General features: G+C 40.2%; 4 protein-coding genes across 4 annotated transcripts; 3 read left to right on the forward strand and 1 right to left on the reverse strand.

Moving 5' to 3' along the window:
• The first annotated feature begins 1,324 nt into the window (after window positions 1-1,324).
• Window positions 1,325-2,650, forward strand: LOC109986895 (histone H3). The gene has a single exon (XM_020637753.3). It carries the CDS (start codon window positions 2,060-2,062, stop codon window positions 2,468-2,470), a length of 411 nt encoding a protein of 136 aa, XP_020493409.1. The 5' UTR covers window positions 1,325-2,059; the 3' UTR covers window positions 2,471-2,650.
• Window positions 2,651-4,320: 1,670 nt separating this feature from the next.
• Window positions 4,321-4,677, forward strand: LOC109986909 (histone H4). Its single transcript, XM_020637771.2, has one exon. The coding sequence runs from the start codon at window positions 4,324-4,326 to the stop codon at window positions 4,633-4,635; it is 312 nt and encodes a 103-aa protein (XP_020493427.1). The 5' UTR covers window positions 4,321-4,323; the 3' UTR covers window positions 4,636-4,677.
• A 2,948-nt stretch (window positions 4,678-7,625) lies between these two features.
• LOC109986889 (histone H2B 1/2) lies at window positions 7,626-8,665 on the forward strand. Its single transcript, XM_029278021.2, has one exon. The coding sequence runs from the start codon at window positions 7,657-7,659 to the stop codon at window positions 8,029-8,031; it is 375 nt and encodes a 124-aa protein (XP_029133854.1). The 5' UTR covers window positions 7,626-7,656; the 3' UTR covers window positions 8,032-8,665.
• Window positions 8,666-10,255: 1,590 nt separating this feature from the next.
• coa1 (cytochrome C oxidase assembly factor 1) lies at window positions 10,256-15,298 on the reverse strand. The gene is made up of 5 exons (XM_020637741.3): window positions 15,186-15,298; window positions 14,248-14,354; window positions 12,665-12,816; window positions 11,230-11,306; window positions 10,256-10,984 (listed from the first exon to the last, which is right to left on the reverse strand). Exons 2-5 carry the CDS (start codon window positions 14,339-14,341, stop codon window positions 10,870-10,872), a joined length of 438 nt encoding a protein of 145 aa, XP_020493397.1. The 5' UTR covers window positions 14,342-14,354; window positions 15,186-15,298; the 3' UTR covers window positions 10,256-10,869.
• Window positions 15,299-15,426: the final 128 nt, after the last annotated feature.

Here is a 15,426-nt window from a genome sequence, read left to right on the forward strand (position 1 = left end):
GTTTTGAATCAGTACGGGACGCGGGTTGTCCCGTATTTCCAAGATGCCTTGAACTCAGCATCATTCAGCCGGCTAGTTCCCGCCCCCTCAGAGTGTCCGTTGGTTTGTTTGGTTCTTTTTTGGCATGAACAATGAGAGCTCGTCAGTGATTGGGTGAGAGAAAGTCATAGGAGTCAGAAGGAAACATGTCTGCAGCTGCCTCTGATACCTGCACCGTGCACCATTGAAACGTAAACGGATGCAGAAATACAGACGTGAGTAGAAAGTAAAGCCTGGCTTGATAGTGTTAGTGAAAATGAATATAATGTAAAGGAAACTATTGTAGGCCTACTTAATATAGTTTCTCCTATGTTTATAGATAGTTTATTCCAGTAGCCTATGGTTTGGATAGTGTGAATATTTTTCGGTACGTAAAAAAAAAAAAAAGATGACATTTATTTTAATCAAATCTGTATTCACACTATGGCCTGGGCGAGATATCATCAATACAACATCAATATATCGACAGTAGACACTTAATTAATACAATAAGAAAATAGTTCAAAACCATATTAATAGTATCATTCATGATTTCATGAGAAAACAACAAAAACGACAGAAAGAAATGAATAAAAATACTATTAAATTCGTACCGTTTATTTAATTAAAAATCTGTCATCCTCCCCTCTATGTTACAGCAGTGTCAAAAGCACTTCAATAATACTCTGTTAATGAATTAATGTTAAGTTAATAACTTTATTTGAAGTTTAACTTAAGTTGTAAATTAGATAGGCCTAGTTAGTAGTAATCATCTGCTGAAGTCCTGTTAGGTGCATTTCATTGTGCATACATTACTGTATCTGCCTTTACACTTTGTTTTGCGTTTTTATAAATTATTTCAGGGAAAAAAAGTGTTAATAAAGCACTTAAAAGTATGACTCTTATTACTTCATTAAAACAACGTTTTAAAAAATGATTCGCCACAACTGGTGCCCCACACCGTTGGGCTAGTGGTGGTCAGGCCTCTACTGAGTTGCACCCTGTCCTTTATTTTTCTGCTTGGAAGGTGGTAACCCTACCTGTAACACTGAGCTTGGTCCCACCTGTGGCGATGCCTCCAAAAGCCTCCCTAATAACACAGTATTGACTCAAAAACAAGACTCACAATCTAGTATTAAAAAGTGTTACTGAAACAAAGTCATGGTAATTTATGTTGTGTTGTTTAATTATGTGCGCTATTATTTGGCATAATAAAGATAAAGATAAACTTTATTGATCGCCCGTGGGGGAAATTTGTGCATTACAGCAACTCCAGAAAACAGGGGAATGGAATATACTTATTAAAAATAAAAATAGAAGTTAAAAACAGATCAAACGTATTTACATCATTTGAATAAAAAAAATAAAAAATACAATAATGTAAAATTACACAGTAACTTGTTCTTACAAAAACACACAGTGTGTAGCATGAGGTGGTGATGTTGTTAAAGAGTCCGATTAAACAGTCTGACGGCAGATGGGATGAACGACCTGCAGTAGCGCTCTTGCAGGGTGGGTGTCTGAGTCTGCTGCTGAAGGAGCTGCTCAGGGCCCCCACAGTGTCATGCAGGGGGTGAGAGGGGTTGTCCATGATGGATGTCAGCTTCACTAACATCCTCCTCTCACCCACCTCCTCTACAGAGTCCAGAGGACAGTCCAAGACAGAACTGGCCCTCCTGACCAGTCTGTTCAGTAATAATAGAATATATATATATATATATATATTTTTCACCTGGGTTTAATGTTCCCCTCTGACAAAACAACTGGCCCAGTTTGGCCCCCTCAGTAAAAGTGGTCTAGAACCGCCACTGTTCATGTGCATTTCACAACTAGGAAACTCGTTTTACCGATGTGTCGGATACTAATTGAATGCACCATCGCTCCCCCGGGCGGGGCTGAGCTGGAGGAGCAGTCCGTGACCAATCAGAGGCCAGAGCTCTGAAGCAGCGTCACAGTTTCACATCCGCTCCTCCGCTTTAAGAGCAGCTCGTCTCCGCTGCTTTCATTACGCTTTTTCTCCTATTCAGAGAAAGAAGAGAAAATGGCAAGAACCAAGCAGACTGCTCGTAAGTCCACCGGAGGTAAAGCCCCCAGGAAGCAGCTGGCCACCAAGGCTGCCCGTAAGAGCGCCCCGGCCACCGGCGGCGTGAAGAAACCTCATCGTTACAGGCCCGGTACCGTGGCTCTCAGAGAGATCCGTCGCTACCAGAAATCCACCGAGCTGCTCATCCGCAAGCTGCCCTTCCAGCGTCTGGTCCGTGAGATCGCTCAGGACTTCAAGACCGATCTGCGTTTCCAGAGCTCCGCCGTCATGGCTCTGCAGGAGGCCAGCGAGGCTTACCTGGTCGGTCTCTTCGAGGACACCAATCTGTGCGCCATCCACGCCAAGAGGGTCACCATCATGCCCAAAGACATCCAGCTGGCCAGAAGGATCCGCGGAGAGAGAGCTTAAACTATTTGCTCCTTAAACAACATCCACAACGGCTCTTTTAAGAGCCACCTACCTCACACTAAAGACATTTATCCTATCCTCTCAATACTGAAGCATGTAAAATAAGAATCCTTTATTTACCTCACAATGGGGAAATTTAAAGTGAACACAGTACAAAAAAAAATCTTACCCAATAAAGTATAAGCCTAAATACTCACGTCTTAAACCATATTCATCTGTGATCATGAAGTGTTTGGTATTACACTGTTTATAAACAATACAGCGCCATCACTGAAATGATTAACTTTGGGGTGGGAAGTCTCATCTTCTCTCAAAAAGCTACCTGATCTTGTGATTGAGAAAAGAATAGCAGTCACAATCAATTAAACATCTAGTGAAGGGTAGAACGGATGATCAGTCAAACACAAAAGCTTTAGTGATTGAGGAAGTGTAAATCTACTGATCTACATAGCGACCACTACTATCAGTGTGTGACGTGCAGTGTGAAAGTGCTTTGAGTAGTCCGAAGACATTTACCATTAATAAACAGATGTCTGGATGAGTCATTAACAAGTCCTTTTTTGTTATTTGGAAGTGGTATAACATGGAAGAAGTTTGAAACAGTTTGTGATTAAGTATCAAGGATAAGGTTAAATGTTTTTCCCACTGCACATTCTTTTCTTCCCAGTAGTGGGTCAGTGTCTGTAACAGATCTCACCTTCTCGTTATTTCATGAAAATGAATGAGGGGCCACAGGATGTTCATTGTAACTTTAGAACATTATTACACCTTTAGGCTTTCAAACTTGTGCTCGGGAGAGGTTCAATGGCCTGGAAGGGCAGCTGTGGATGTAACATTCAAGCCATTTGGCCTGGACACAAAGGTTTATCAGTGCTGTGGACAAGACTCACATGACTCAACTAATCAACAGCAGGAGCTGAATTAATGTTTTGGCTTTTCTTAATGGTGAAATTTGCGATTTTATTTATTCATCATCCGTGTGTTTTTTTATTTGCATCAACAAATTGACTTTATATCAGATTTTCTACATCAAAATACAGGGTTGCTTCATGTAAGGAAAGGAAAACAATTCAAACAACAAATGAGAAAACTTTGTGATAAGACAATGAGAACATAATCTTCTCTGCATGTTTACGGTTGTGTTGAACTTGGTGGTGAAGTTAAAAGACGATAGCCTACAATGTTTTACCTATAAGGACATTATTGTAAAATTGATCAGCATTGCTTCCTGTTTGTTTGCTCCTGAAATGAGAACTCAAATTAAGACGTTTTGGTTTCCTGAAGTCCGAAGCAGACAGTCAAGATTTTTTTTTTTTTGACATGATAACGCGTTATTATGTTATTTATTTTCTCGATATTTCAAGACATTAACACGTTATAAGAAACCCTACATTGTTATGCTGGGATAAATCAATAGGCCTACATGCTACATCACTCATTTACAAGAAATAAATGAGTGATGTATGGAGTAATGTGTGTCTGTGATATGATCGCTAAGGGTGTCCATGTTTTGTAAATATATTTATCAAATACAGTTTAATTTTTTTAATGTTCTTGTCCTCGTTAATGGTCAGACTTTTGGTTGGGTTTTGTTAACTTTTTCCATGACTCTTTCAGCAAAGGCAAGTAACAGACATTTTCTTCCAGGACGATGTGGAGCTCACTCAAGCTGTGTCTGATTCACTTTATTCTGCCGTCCAGTCGGGGGCGCTAAAGCTAAGAAGAGTTAGTAAATAATCAACTAACAGAAGAAGAACATGCGCCATGTCTTCATTTAGGTCCTCTTGTGATATATATATTGATGGGCATTTCTCAGCACATGATCTTCGGTTGAAAACAATCAGCTCATAACTATGTCTGGAAGAGGAAAGGGAGGTAAAGGACTCGGTAAAGGAGGCGCTAAGCGTCACCGTAAAGTTCTCCGTGATAACATCCAGGGAATCACTAAGCCCGCTATCCGCCGTCTGGCTCGCCGTGGTGGTGTGAAACGTATCTCCGGTCTGATCTACGAGGAGACTCGCGGTGTGTTGAAGGTGTTTCTGGAGAACGTGATCCGTGATGCCGTCACCTACACCGAGCACGCCAAGAGGAAGACTGTCACCGCCATGGATGTGGTGTACGCCCTGAAGAGACAGGGACGTACTCTGTACGGATTCGGAGGTTAAACATCCATCTCTGACAACCCTAAAACCAAAGGCCCTTTTAAGGGCCGCCCACTTTAACATAGAAGAGTCATCATCCATTAGCAATAACAACCAAATCTTCATACTATTAAAAGTTACCAATGTTAATATACCTGCCAGCACTCTTCTAACTTAACAAAAGTTTTGTTACCGAAACATTTATATTGGTAAGTAAATACAGTAGGAAGGGTTGCCCACACATCTGAGAACAACACACAGAACATGACAGCTACGTTATGTTTTATATTGTGTCATTTAAATCAGAAAGCCATGAAATTTGATTTCTTTTAAATGAAGGCTGTCAACGTTGTTTACCCACGTGCTTGTGCATGAAGTGTGCCAAAGCCAAGGACGTGTACCACGTGTACCGTGCCTGAGCACAATACGGAGCGGTCAAACGAACTGGACTTTAGCGTTGAAGCGTGCTTGGTCACGGTACGAATGGCCAGTGTGACCGCCCCCTTAGTCCCTCCATGCTTATGTTTCGTGCGCCCCTGCTCCTCCCCAACACCGCCATCTCGCAGAATCATCATCCATCATTTCTAAGACTGTATGGCTGCATCCTGGCGCACTCTCGTCTGTGTGCTCTGCCTGAAGCCAACATAAAGCTCAACATAAAGCTCCGGAAATACAAATATGTAGTCGGTAAACTTACGACTCTAATCTCGAAATTTAAAAAAGAAACATGGCCCTAGTCCTCCGACGTACTTACACATTCAAGACTAAATTTAAAAAAAGCAATTTTTTATGTACATGTGCTTTTTGAGTTCTAAACACACAGCTCAATCAGCAGCGTCGGTTCAGCTGTTGAAAAAACGGCGCTCTAAGGGCGCGGTCACACTGGTCATCTGTACCGTGCTGTACTCGAGCACGATTGCCCCCCGCTGCGCCATTCCCATTTTTTGTCCTCTTTTTCTCCACACATGCGCACAGACAGAAACATCGGGATTACGTCTCGTGTTTTAAAAAGTTCCACGCGATATTCTGTTATTACTCAAAGAGCGGCACGCAGCTGTACATGAATGTTATTGAAATGAAGCCATGAGTGACTTCAGTTTAACTGAGCAAGGTGGTGCATTTATAAGAGGAATGAACCTATCTGTTATTCTGTTCTCTCTTGGTTTTGCTGCATCTTGTCTCCCCACAGAGAGTGAATCTTTTTAAAACATAGAGCCTAGGCCGAGGGCTCAAGGACAGTTGAGATCCAAGCAGTGCGGTGTCTAGCGTACACATTGCACGCATGCTCTTTCTCTCTCTCTTTAAAATTATATTTAAAATATAAATAAAAACAGGTCATGAACAGCAATATGGAGTCATGGTAACTTTCTGTGCATGTTAAGCATCATACTGTATGGAACATGTGGTCATTGATCACACAGACCCCAGTCTGCAGCTCTGCATATAGGAGCTTTCAGATGGGATGTGATGAGTGCTGCTTTTTTTAATGTATAAACATTGAGTGCTAGAAATCATAAATTTTTAGTTTCAAAATCAGATGACCCCGATCTACATGCATGTAATTATCACCACGTTTCCAGCAAACAAAGTGTATTTTACAACACATTACAGGAAGGGTCACCTGATAAATCTAATTATTAGTTGTTGTCCCGAAACACCAAAATACTGAAGCAATTTCTAATCAGATATGTCACTATGTTCCCATGTCTTCACAGCTGCCTCCATAAAAAGTAGAAAAATAAAACATCCATCCATAACTTAAGGAGATGTGCATCATTTTCAAATGCATTTGTTTTATTTGCTGATTTCTGTTTCAGGTGTGGGTCCACAAGGCCTTGGAGTTCTACAGAAAAAATAGGTGAGCGAGCGTCAGCAGCAAAATCCATCTGATTCTTTTGTTTCCTATTGGACTGACTGACTGCGAGCAACGCAGTGTGCAGTTTTTAGGTAGTATCAATGGTAAGTTTATTACCCACATAAATGTAGGTCATCTCATCCTCTTTAATGAGAAACTAGACAGAATACCGGCACACATGCTAGGCTACAGTACATTGCCAAAGACAGGTGCTGTTTCTCCTCATAATTAAGCAAATTTGTAGGACAAAATAAGCCTGTTTGTTTTAGTGCTATTTCACAGATGCACTGCACGCAGCGGGCCGATCAGCTGTTTGGCCCGATTCAGACTTTCCATGGGATTTAGAAAATTTCTGCTGTCTCCCTGTTGGCCCACTCAGTCTTCCTTGTTCTGGTTTACAGAGGTATCATTTTGTGTTAGGCTGTATTTTTTTGTCACTTTTCCTGCAGCAGACCTAACAGCTGATCAGTCTGCAGCATGCAGTGCACCTGTGAAATAGTATTGACAGAAACAGGCTTTTAAGGAAAAGTATAACGCTGTCAATTTTTTACTATACATCTACATTCAAGCCAACATTGTTTTTGGATCATTTTGTCCTACAAATTTGCTAAATTATGTGGGGAAACTGCACCTGTCTTTGAGCATGTATAGCCTAGCACATGTGCCAGTATACTGTCTAGTTTCTCGTTATAGAGAACATTTCTATGGGTAATAAACTTACCATTGATAGTACCTCATACAACTATGCTAAAATATATTCAGTTATATATCTTTATGGACTTGTAGCAGTTTTGATCCACTCTAAAATAAATCATCCTTATATTCCTTTAACACAGCTTGTCTCTCTTTATTTCTCTCTTACATTCTCATATTAATGTAATGTCGGTGAGAGTGCTGGTCTTGATCTTTGCATAAAAGAGGATACAAGGCTGAAGTTTGCTGACTACAAGTTGACCAGTAAGACAGGCAGTGTAACAGTGTTAAGGTGTAAATTTACACTTTGATTTTGGACGTTTTCTCTCAGATTATATCTGTAAACCAGTTTACACGAAGGCAAGTTACCATGAAAACAGGAAACCACATATCAGCGCGTCAACCAATCACAGGCGAGAGACAACACAGTAGTATTTGCATACAGACTATATAAAAGCAGGAGCTCGCTCAAGGGTAGGTGACAGTTCTGCATCATCATGCCTGAACCATCGAAACCCGCCCCTAAGAAGGGTTCCAAGAAAGCCGTCTCCAAAACCACCAGCAAGACCGGCAAGAAGAGACGAAAGACCAGGAAGGAGAGCTATGCCATCTACGTGTACAAAGTCCTGAAACAGGTCCACCCCGACACCGGGATCTCCTCCAAGGCCATGGGTATCATGAACTCCTTCGTGAGTGATATCTTTGAGCGTATCGCCGGGGAGGCTTCCCGTCTGGCTCATTACAACAAGCGCTCCACCATCACCTCCAGGGAGATCCAGACCGCTGTCCGCCTGCTGCTGCCCGGAGAGCTGGCTAAGCACGCCGTGTCTGAGGGCACCAAGGCCGTCACTAAGTACACCAGCTCCAAGTAAACTGCTTTTCTGCCAAGCAAACCCAACGGCTCTTTTAAGAGCCACCCACTTCGTCTGAAGAGTAAATGTTCAGCTTAAGTGTTGTACTGTAAAACTTTAGATTACAGTTATTATAATGTTAAGCCCATAATGACTATGACTATGTGTTTGTCACTACCTGGACAAAACCCACTGAATACTATTAAATACACCAAATCTATTGGGACCTTTTTAATGTTATTAGACATTTCTGAAACACCGGGATGTTTTGTCAACAAAGTTGAGGCTGCATGCCATGTAATAGCTTCTGTAGGCAGCATTGAGCTGTGGTAGAAAAGAAGAGCAGTCCTACCAGAGTACAGTCATTAATGTTTGGGTCTGATGCACTGTTTATGTAAGGTGTTTCAAATGAAAGCTGTATCTTGAACATTTAAAGAGAATGTGAAGAAACTGAAGTGGATTTTCAAATAAATTCATCTGAACATATCAGTCTGTCTTTGTCATGGAAGCAGCTAACATTTGTTTTTAACCTTTGTGTGTGTACCAGGATTTAACATGCTTCCCCAGTAAAAATGGGAGTGGACTGTGTAAATGGTGTGCTTTAACACAAACTTTTTCATGTATAATTTTTAAAATTAAAACATTTATTACTGTGGCTGTCATGTCATTTTCATGTTTTCACCAAACTCATCTTGTAAAATGTTTCCCATTGTCATGTGGCTATCCATGAGTCACCTCGATTCAGAAAAATCTGGAATTAATCCAGTAGAAGTCTAAAAATGGACTATGAGCCTGGTGGGATAGCTCAGGGCTTGTGCCTTTAGCTATCTGAAGGTTGGGGGTGGCAGAGGGCTTGAAGGGAACATGCAGACCAATGCACCAAAATACAACGAAAGTAGACACATCCAAAATATCTACAGTTTATGTATTGTCATTTATCTGGGTGTGTGCATCATGTGACATTTGTCTACTTGCTGGTGATCATGACATGGGGGTGTTAAATGTTGTGCTCAGTTCTGGTTTTCTGGAGGACAGGGTAGTTTCTCACAGGTATGTCATGGTTATGGTTTGGTGTCTTTGATCTCGCTGGTTCAGGAATTCATGCGTCGTTCACAGGCTTTTCAGATAGGAGGGGCGACGTATACGGCCAGTATGTAAATCTACTGTGTCGTCCCACGCTTCTGATTGGTCGAGCTGCTTTATGGGTTTAGAGCGGATCTCTACGGTACATCATGTTTCCATGGCAACATGTCTTGCAGTTTCAAGACTACAGGAGCAAAAGGAAGAAAAGGCGCTGTTGAACAAACTTTTGCAACAAAGTGAACAGGCATTTAAAGTAGACTGAATGTGCGGTCATACATATTTTATAATGTCATATTCTGTGGATACTGAGTTTGGGGTGGTGGAGGATGACTGACAGTAAACAAACAAACAAAAAATACATTTTATTAAAGAACTTTGTAAGCCTAGCCTACTTCATGATGAAACAAAGGGCAGATCAGAGTTCAAATGTCTTGTCAATAGTCAGTTTCAGGTTACTTCATTTGTACCCATAAGTAGATTCATTCGCAGCCAGCAGCCATCTGTTTATAGAAATTGATTTTGGAGCCATGTTTTGTCTCAAACTTCGGTTGTACAGATTTCCAATAATGACTGAGCAAAAAGTAGCCTACAACAAGAAATATCATCACAATACCATAATAAAAACATATCTCTGTAGGCCAATTTAGACTCATTTCTACATAATGTTCACTAACACAGCTCAAAGAACTCAGTTGCTTACCTTTGTAGGCTATGTGTTGTGCTTTAGGAGGAGGAAACATATTTTGTTTTTGGAAGTGGTGACTATCTTGGTCACCAGGAAAGAGGATGTGGTCAAAGTCTCAAAGAAACCCTCTCTGCCTCTTTTAAACACACAGTTCATCAGATATAATGTAGCTGTCTAAAGGTCACTTGTTTTGCCGGCAAGTTTAGAGCTAAATATTAACAATAGCAATGCAGCAGTAGTTTTAATGGGATAGTAGGATTGCTTCAGACCGGCATTAAAAGGCGGCAATAAGCTTTACAAACCACCAGATGTCGCGTTGAGTTTAAAGCCCCAATGATTCAAAAAGATTCATCAGCACTTCAATTATCAAAGAGGGCACAAACATTGAATGATAAAAGTTGAAATTCCGTCTACTAATTGTCACATAATGTCAAACATCACACCTTGAATTAATTAAAAACATAAATAATGAAACAGTCAGAATCAAATAATTTAATAGACAATTCAGATGAGTGTTTGTAAAAGGAGCATCATGAGTACCTGCTCAAACTCCAAAATGCTGCAGAGGTCAAAGAAATGTCCTTTAGTATATACACCTGCATCATCAGGTGAATTAGTACGTTTACACGCACAAGTCTACACATCTGTACATTTCCTATATACTCCACACTTTATTGTTCAAATGTGAGCACGCTATCCCAACTTAAGGTGATGTCCGAAGACAGATGGTGTTTTACCTGCTTTTTGTGAAGTGTATCGAGATAACACTTATTATGAATTGACGCTATATAAATAAAGATTGATTGATTGATGGATTGATGAAAAGGTGGATTTTGCTGTGTTAAGCATTTATGTTGCAAGACTTTCAGATCAAAGCCTGGCGCAGGAACTGAGGACCATGCTCAGAATGAATAGTCCAGTTTGGGTCCTAATGAGGTGTTTACATGTAGAGTAAATCAACCCCAAACAGCGTGATCTAGGTGTGCTAGTGTAACTTTGAGAAATTTTATTACAATTTCAGTCGGACTAACAAAATAAATGCTTTTCTTCTAAATGCATGTAATCGTACTGAGTGTCCTTTTTAGATTCAGTCATTGCCAGTGGCCTGTATCCAGGCCCTGTGTGTCGTCTGCAGCTGATGGAGGACTCAGCAGGTCGATGGTCTGTCCTTCTCGGAGCCTCAGAACTGCCTGTTTCAGTCTCCACCTGCAGGAGGGACAGACAGGTCAGACAGGCTGCGGGAGAGTTCCGCAAATTCTATTCTGACATATGTCATATTTACATGTACCTTCAAAATAAAGTGTGTCAGATAGAAATTGGAGTTGAGTCTGTTAGAGTACAACATATCCCAAGTCTTGGGCTGTACCTGACTCAGAATATTCTCTACAGATTTGACACTTAAGTTTAAGAATACATTGCACGAAACCCTTAAGAATTCAGAAAGTACTCACCTGTTGGTGTCAGAATCTCTGATTGAAGAAGTGTACAGATAACCTCCATCTTTGGACCCGGTCACAGGAATCTTTATCTGCAACACAAACCACACCAAAATGTACGTGTACAAGTGCTTGGACTGATTGTTAAAGGTGAAGACACCATGGTGGTGTGGCGCACAAGCTGAAACATTAATCAACATCAAGCTTACAAAAGACGTATAAACGTGCAGGTGTTTGTTAGAAATGCACTCTGCGGAGCTGCTTAGGAGATTCCTATGTACATAGTCTATAAGTCCTCGAAGCCTGTGGCCAGGGTTCGAATCCGGCCTGTGGCTTCTTTTCCACATATCAATTCCCCACTCTCTCCCCAATATCTGACTCTATTCACTCTCCTGGCTCTCAATAAATGTTTAAAAAGCCCCGAAATAAAAATAAGTATAAAGTGTCCTATAAACCTAATTTTACAGAACTCTTGAAAGGTCAACTGAGCCATCAGGGAGTTTTATAAAAGTTCAGTGTTGTACTTTTCCATCATAGCTGGAGCAGGGAGTCGTGATAGCAGCGTAACTACAATGCGCATAAAGGTATAAAATAGCTTGTGATACAGCCAGTGTTAATCTCGTCAACGAAATAAATGACGTAAAATTTGGTTGACAAAGGTCTTTTTAAATTAGTCAACTATGACGTTAGAGAAGAAACTCCGCTATTTGACAATTTTATAAATAATATAACTTCATCATCAAGTGAGGATTATCACGTCCTTGATAAAGAAGCGTTAAACCCCCTCAGCTGTTCTAAAATCATTGTAAACCACAGCAGACTTCATCAAAGGTGAGCGTGTGTGGTGAGTGCAACAATGTGCAGCCTGGAGCCTCTCGCCTGCAGGTCCGTGAAGCCCCGCTTTGTTGACTAAAATATCTTCGTCAACTAAAATGATGTGCAATTTTAGTCAGTGAATAATTGACTAAATTAAATCAATAACAAATGACTAATATCTGATTAAATATAAAGGACATTTTCGTCAGGAGACTATAACTATGACTAAATTAGAAAATGGTGTGAAGATTAACACTGGAAACAGCCCCTTATTAAATACCATCCTGCTGGTGCCATATTGTTGCCGACTTGAAACTCTCCAGTGTCTTTAAGGTTTTTTCAATTGGAACAAACTCTTAACTTTTGTTGGCACAAATTGTCTGCTTTGAAAGAGATCTCTGACATTACTGTAGCTCAGTTACTGAATGGAAAAACTCCAAGGTAAAGCTAAAAGTTAACCTGGGTTTAATGCAGCTATGATCAAACTCAGACGTCTTAAAGAAATTACAAGGACAAGGGAGCCAAAAAAAACCAAACACTTGCAATGAGACACACAGGGACACCAATGAAGGGCTGGTTAAAGCTTAACTATAACACACAAATAAGACTAAGCTGACTTTATGATCGACAGTACCTGTGAAGTGTGCAGATCTACTCGGTTATGTCTGTCAGATAGATGGATGTTGTGGACTTTTAAAGGCGGTGCCCCCAGGCTCTCCATGGCAACCGGACAATCTTCTAATTTCTGCAGAGCCAGTCGGTGATAGTCCGACTCACTGAATCTCTCTAATACAAAGCGGACAGAGAAGTAAAAAAATAAATAAATTAATATTTATGACAGAAAGTGTTGGTTGAGGAAAAAAATGTGAGCTGACTCGATGTGTCATCAGTAGTGTGGAAACCTACAGGCAGAACTTTTTCAAACCTTCACACAGAGCTCAACATTTCCCAAAATCACAGAAAAAGTGTTTAGAACATAGGCAAGGTGAAGTCTTTGAGCGATGCATTTTCACACATGCTTGAATGTGCAACAAGCGAGGCTAAATATGTGTCAAAAGCATGAGCTCAAGATTTTTTTTAAAGTAAATCAACAAATGAGTTTGACACACTTTGAGAGTTCCTGACTACCCTGAAGTCATCAGAAAGGAGAACTCCGACCTCCATTCAAGAAAAGTTTCACAAGTTTTCTTCTCCTCTTGAGGACAAGACCTGACAAAGCTTGACTTTTTACTTTTCACAAATCTGCTGCATGGTGTTGTTATTTCTGCAAACATTAAGTTTATTTCTTGGCAAAATCCTGCTGAAGTAAGCCTGAGTGAAGCCTTTCTGAAATTTACTATTTACAGTGAAACTGAGATTCACCAGAAACAGATGAACTTTTGCTGCGACACAAAGACAGTACTTGGTCTCCATCAAAGAAATCTCAACCAGGTGATTTTATTAACCAAGAAATGATGTGTAATTGGTGACAATCCCTGGTGTGAATATTTATTTTTCTTTTGATATGAGCTCCCCTTAGTGCCCAAACTCACTGGAACAACATGAGCGGAATATTTTCTCCACTTTTGGTCTGAAATTAATCCACCTTTTTCCATAGTTAAGTTAATGTCATAACCTTCTAATCTACCCGAATGTCCTTATTTATTTATTTTTTAATTAATGCAGGTTTGTATTCAAACAGGAAGTAAAGTACCCTCAGTCTGAAGTGAGTAAAATAATTCAAAATAAAAGCCTATTAAAAACGTTTAAATACAAAATAATGAAATTTCAAAGAAGCAATAAATAACAATAACTAATGAAATCCATCGATTAAAAATTGTTTGTTTGACAAGCCTTAAAAAGGATGCATACTTATCACTTTGCATTGTCATTTGTATTGGTTCCATGCCGCTGAAATATTACATTAAAAACTGTCATACACTCCACAAGAAAAAAAATCAGAGCAATAAATTCAAGAAGGGAAGAAATTAGTCATTCTTGTCGGTATCATAAACCTTAATTTGAGTTTACGCATTCGGGGATTTTTCTTCTATCTGATGGTTGTTCTTCATCATTTTCAACAGTTCGATAGTTTGCTCATATATAACGATCCACTGACAGCAGGCTCGGTGGGATTGTTTAACGTGATCTTTAAAGTCAGGGTTAGTAATTCCAGGTAACCTGATAGATACCCTGGGTGAGTTGAACTCGCTTCATAGTATAAGCACTTGTACTCACTCTGCTGAAGGTAGTACATGGTGCCCATCCCTCCTCCGGTCAGCAGGGTGGTGAAGATGGTGAGCTGCTGCAGGTGACTCGTGGAAACCCTCATCTTTGCTTCCTTCCTGCACAGACAGAAACAACTCTGGTCAATTAAACAGGAAAATTTATTTATACGAGTTTTTGTCATGTCCATGAACACACTAACAACTCTAGAAGAGTGAATAACACAGAAAAATCACAACAGGACAATTACAAGTCTGACTGATTGATTGCTTTCCTTCCCCAACACTTGCAGCCTTATGTTGACGCCTTATATTTCTCTTTGCCCGTGGCCTCCAAATTACTAAAAACGCCGTTCAGGCTGAAAGTGTTAACACAGTCACCGTGTAAACCGTAACACCGGTGTTATACCGAAAAATGCATGCCTGTCGAGAATTGCATGCACCTTGCAGGATAATGCAAATTATGGCAGAAACAATTTCTACACTGCTGTATTTAATATGCACCCTTCATTTACTCTACAAACACTTCAGAGTCTAACACTGTTTGCAGGTCATATTTACACAGACATGCCGCTTTCTAACACTTCCGCGAGGTGCATGCAATTATTGGCAGGGATGCATTTCTCGATATAACACCTGCCTGCATCATTCTGGCTTTAACCAGCCCATATCCTCGCTGTGCTCACATTCAGTAACTTTGTGAGGTACACAACTTATAGAAAGAGGTCGGTCATGTGTTTATAGATATTAATACCTATACGTGGCTTTTTCAAGAATGTCACTCTTTCTGTCGTCCTTCAAATGAGGAGGTAAGAGAGGACAAAGAGTGACACCATAGCAGCCGTAAGCGTATTCAAAATGTTACAATGAAAGCGTTAACAGCTGGAAACTACAAGAAACACTTATAATGACACAGATACATTAATACAGAATGAAAGCAGATAATGTCACCTTTCAATCGTCTCTTTTTGCTCCTCAACATGCGCATTCTCCTTCTTCTTCTGTGGTTTATTGACGGTTAACAAACAGCTTCATTCTGCATTATCGCCACCTCCCGGACAGAAGTGTGTATTACAGTTCATCGCAGTCTTCTTTTTTAACTCTATGCAGAGAGGTAAATATGCCTACATCGCTTTGTTTTATGGTTTAGATCCTAATAGCTGTTCTTTTTTTGATACACATTAATTTTATT

Source organism: Labrus bergylta, chromosome 1 (assembly GCF_963930695.1).
Source record: "Labrus bergylta chromosome 1, fLabBer1.1, whole genome shotgun sequence".
In the NCBI taxonomy this organism is placed as follows: Eukaryota; Metazoa; Chordata; class Actinopteri; order Labriformes; family Labridae; genus Labrus; species Labrus bergylta.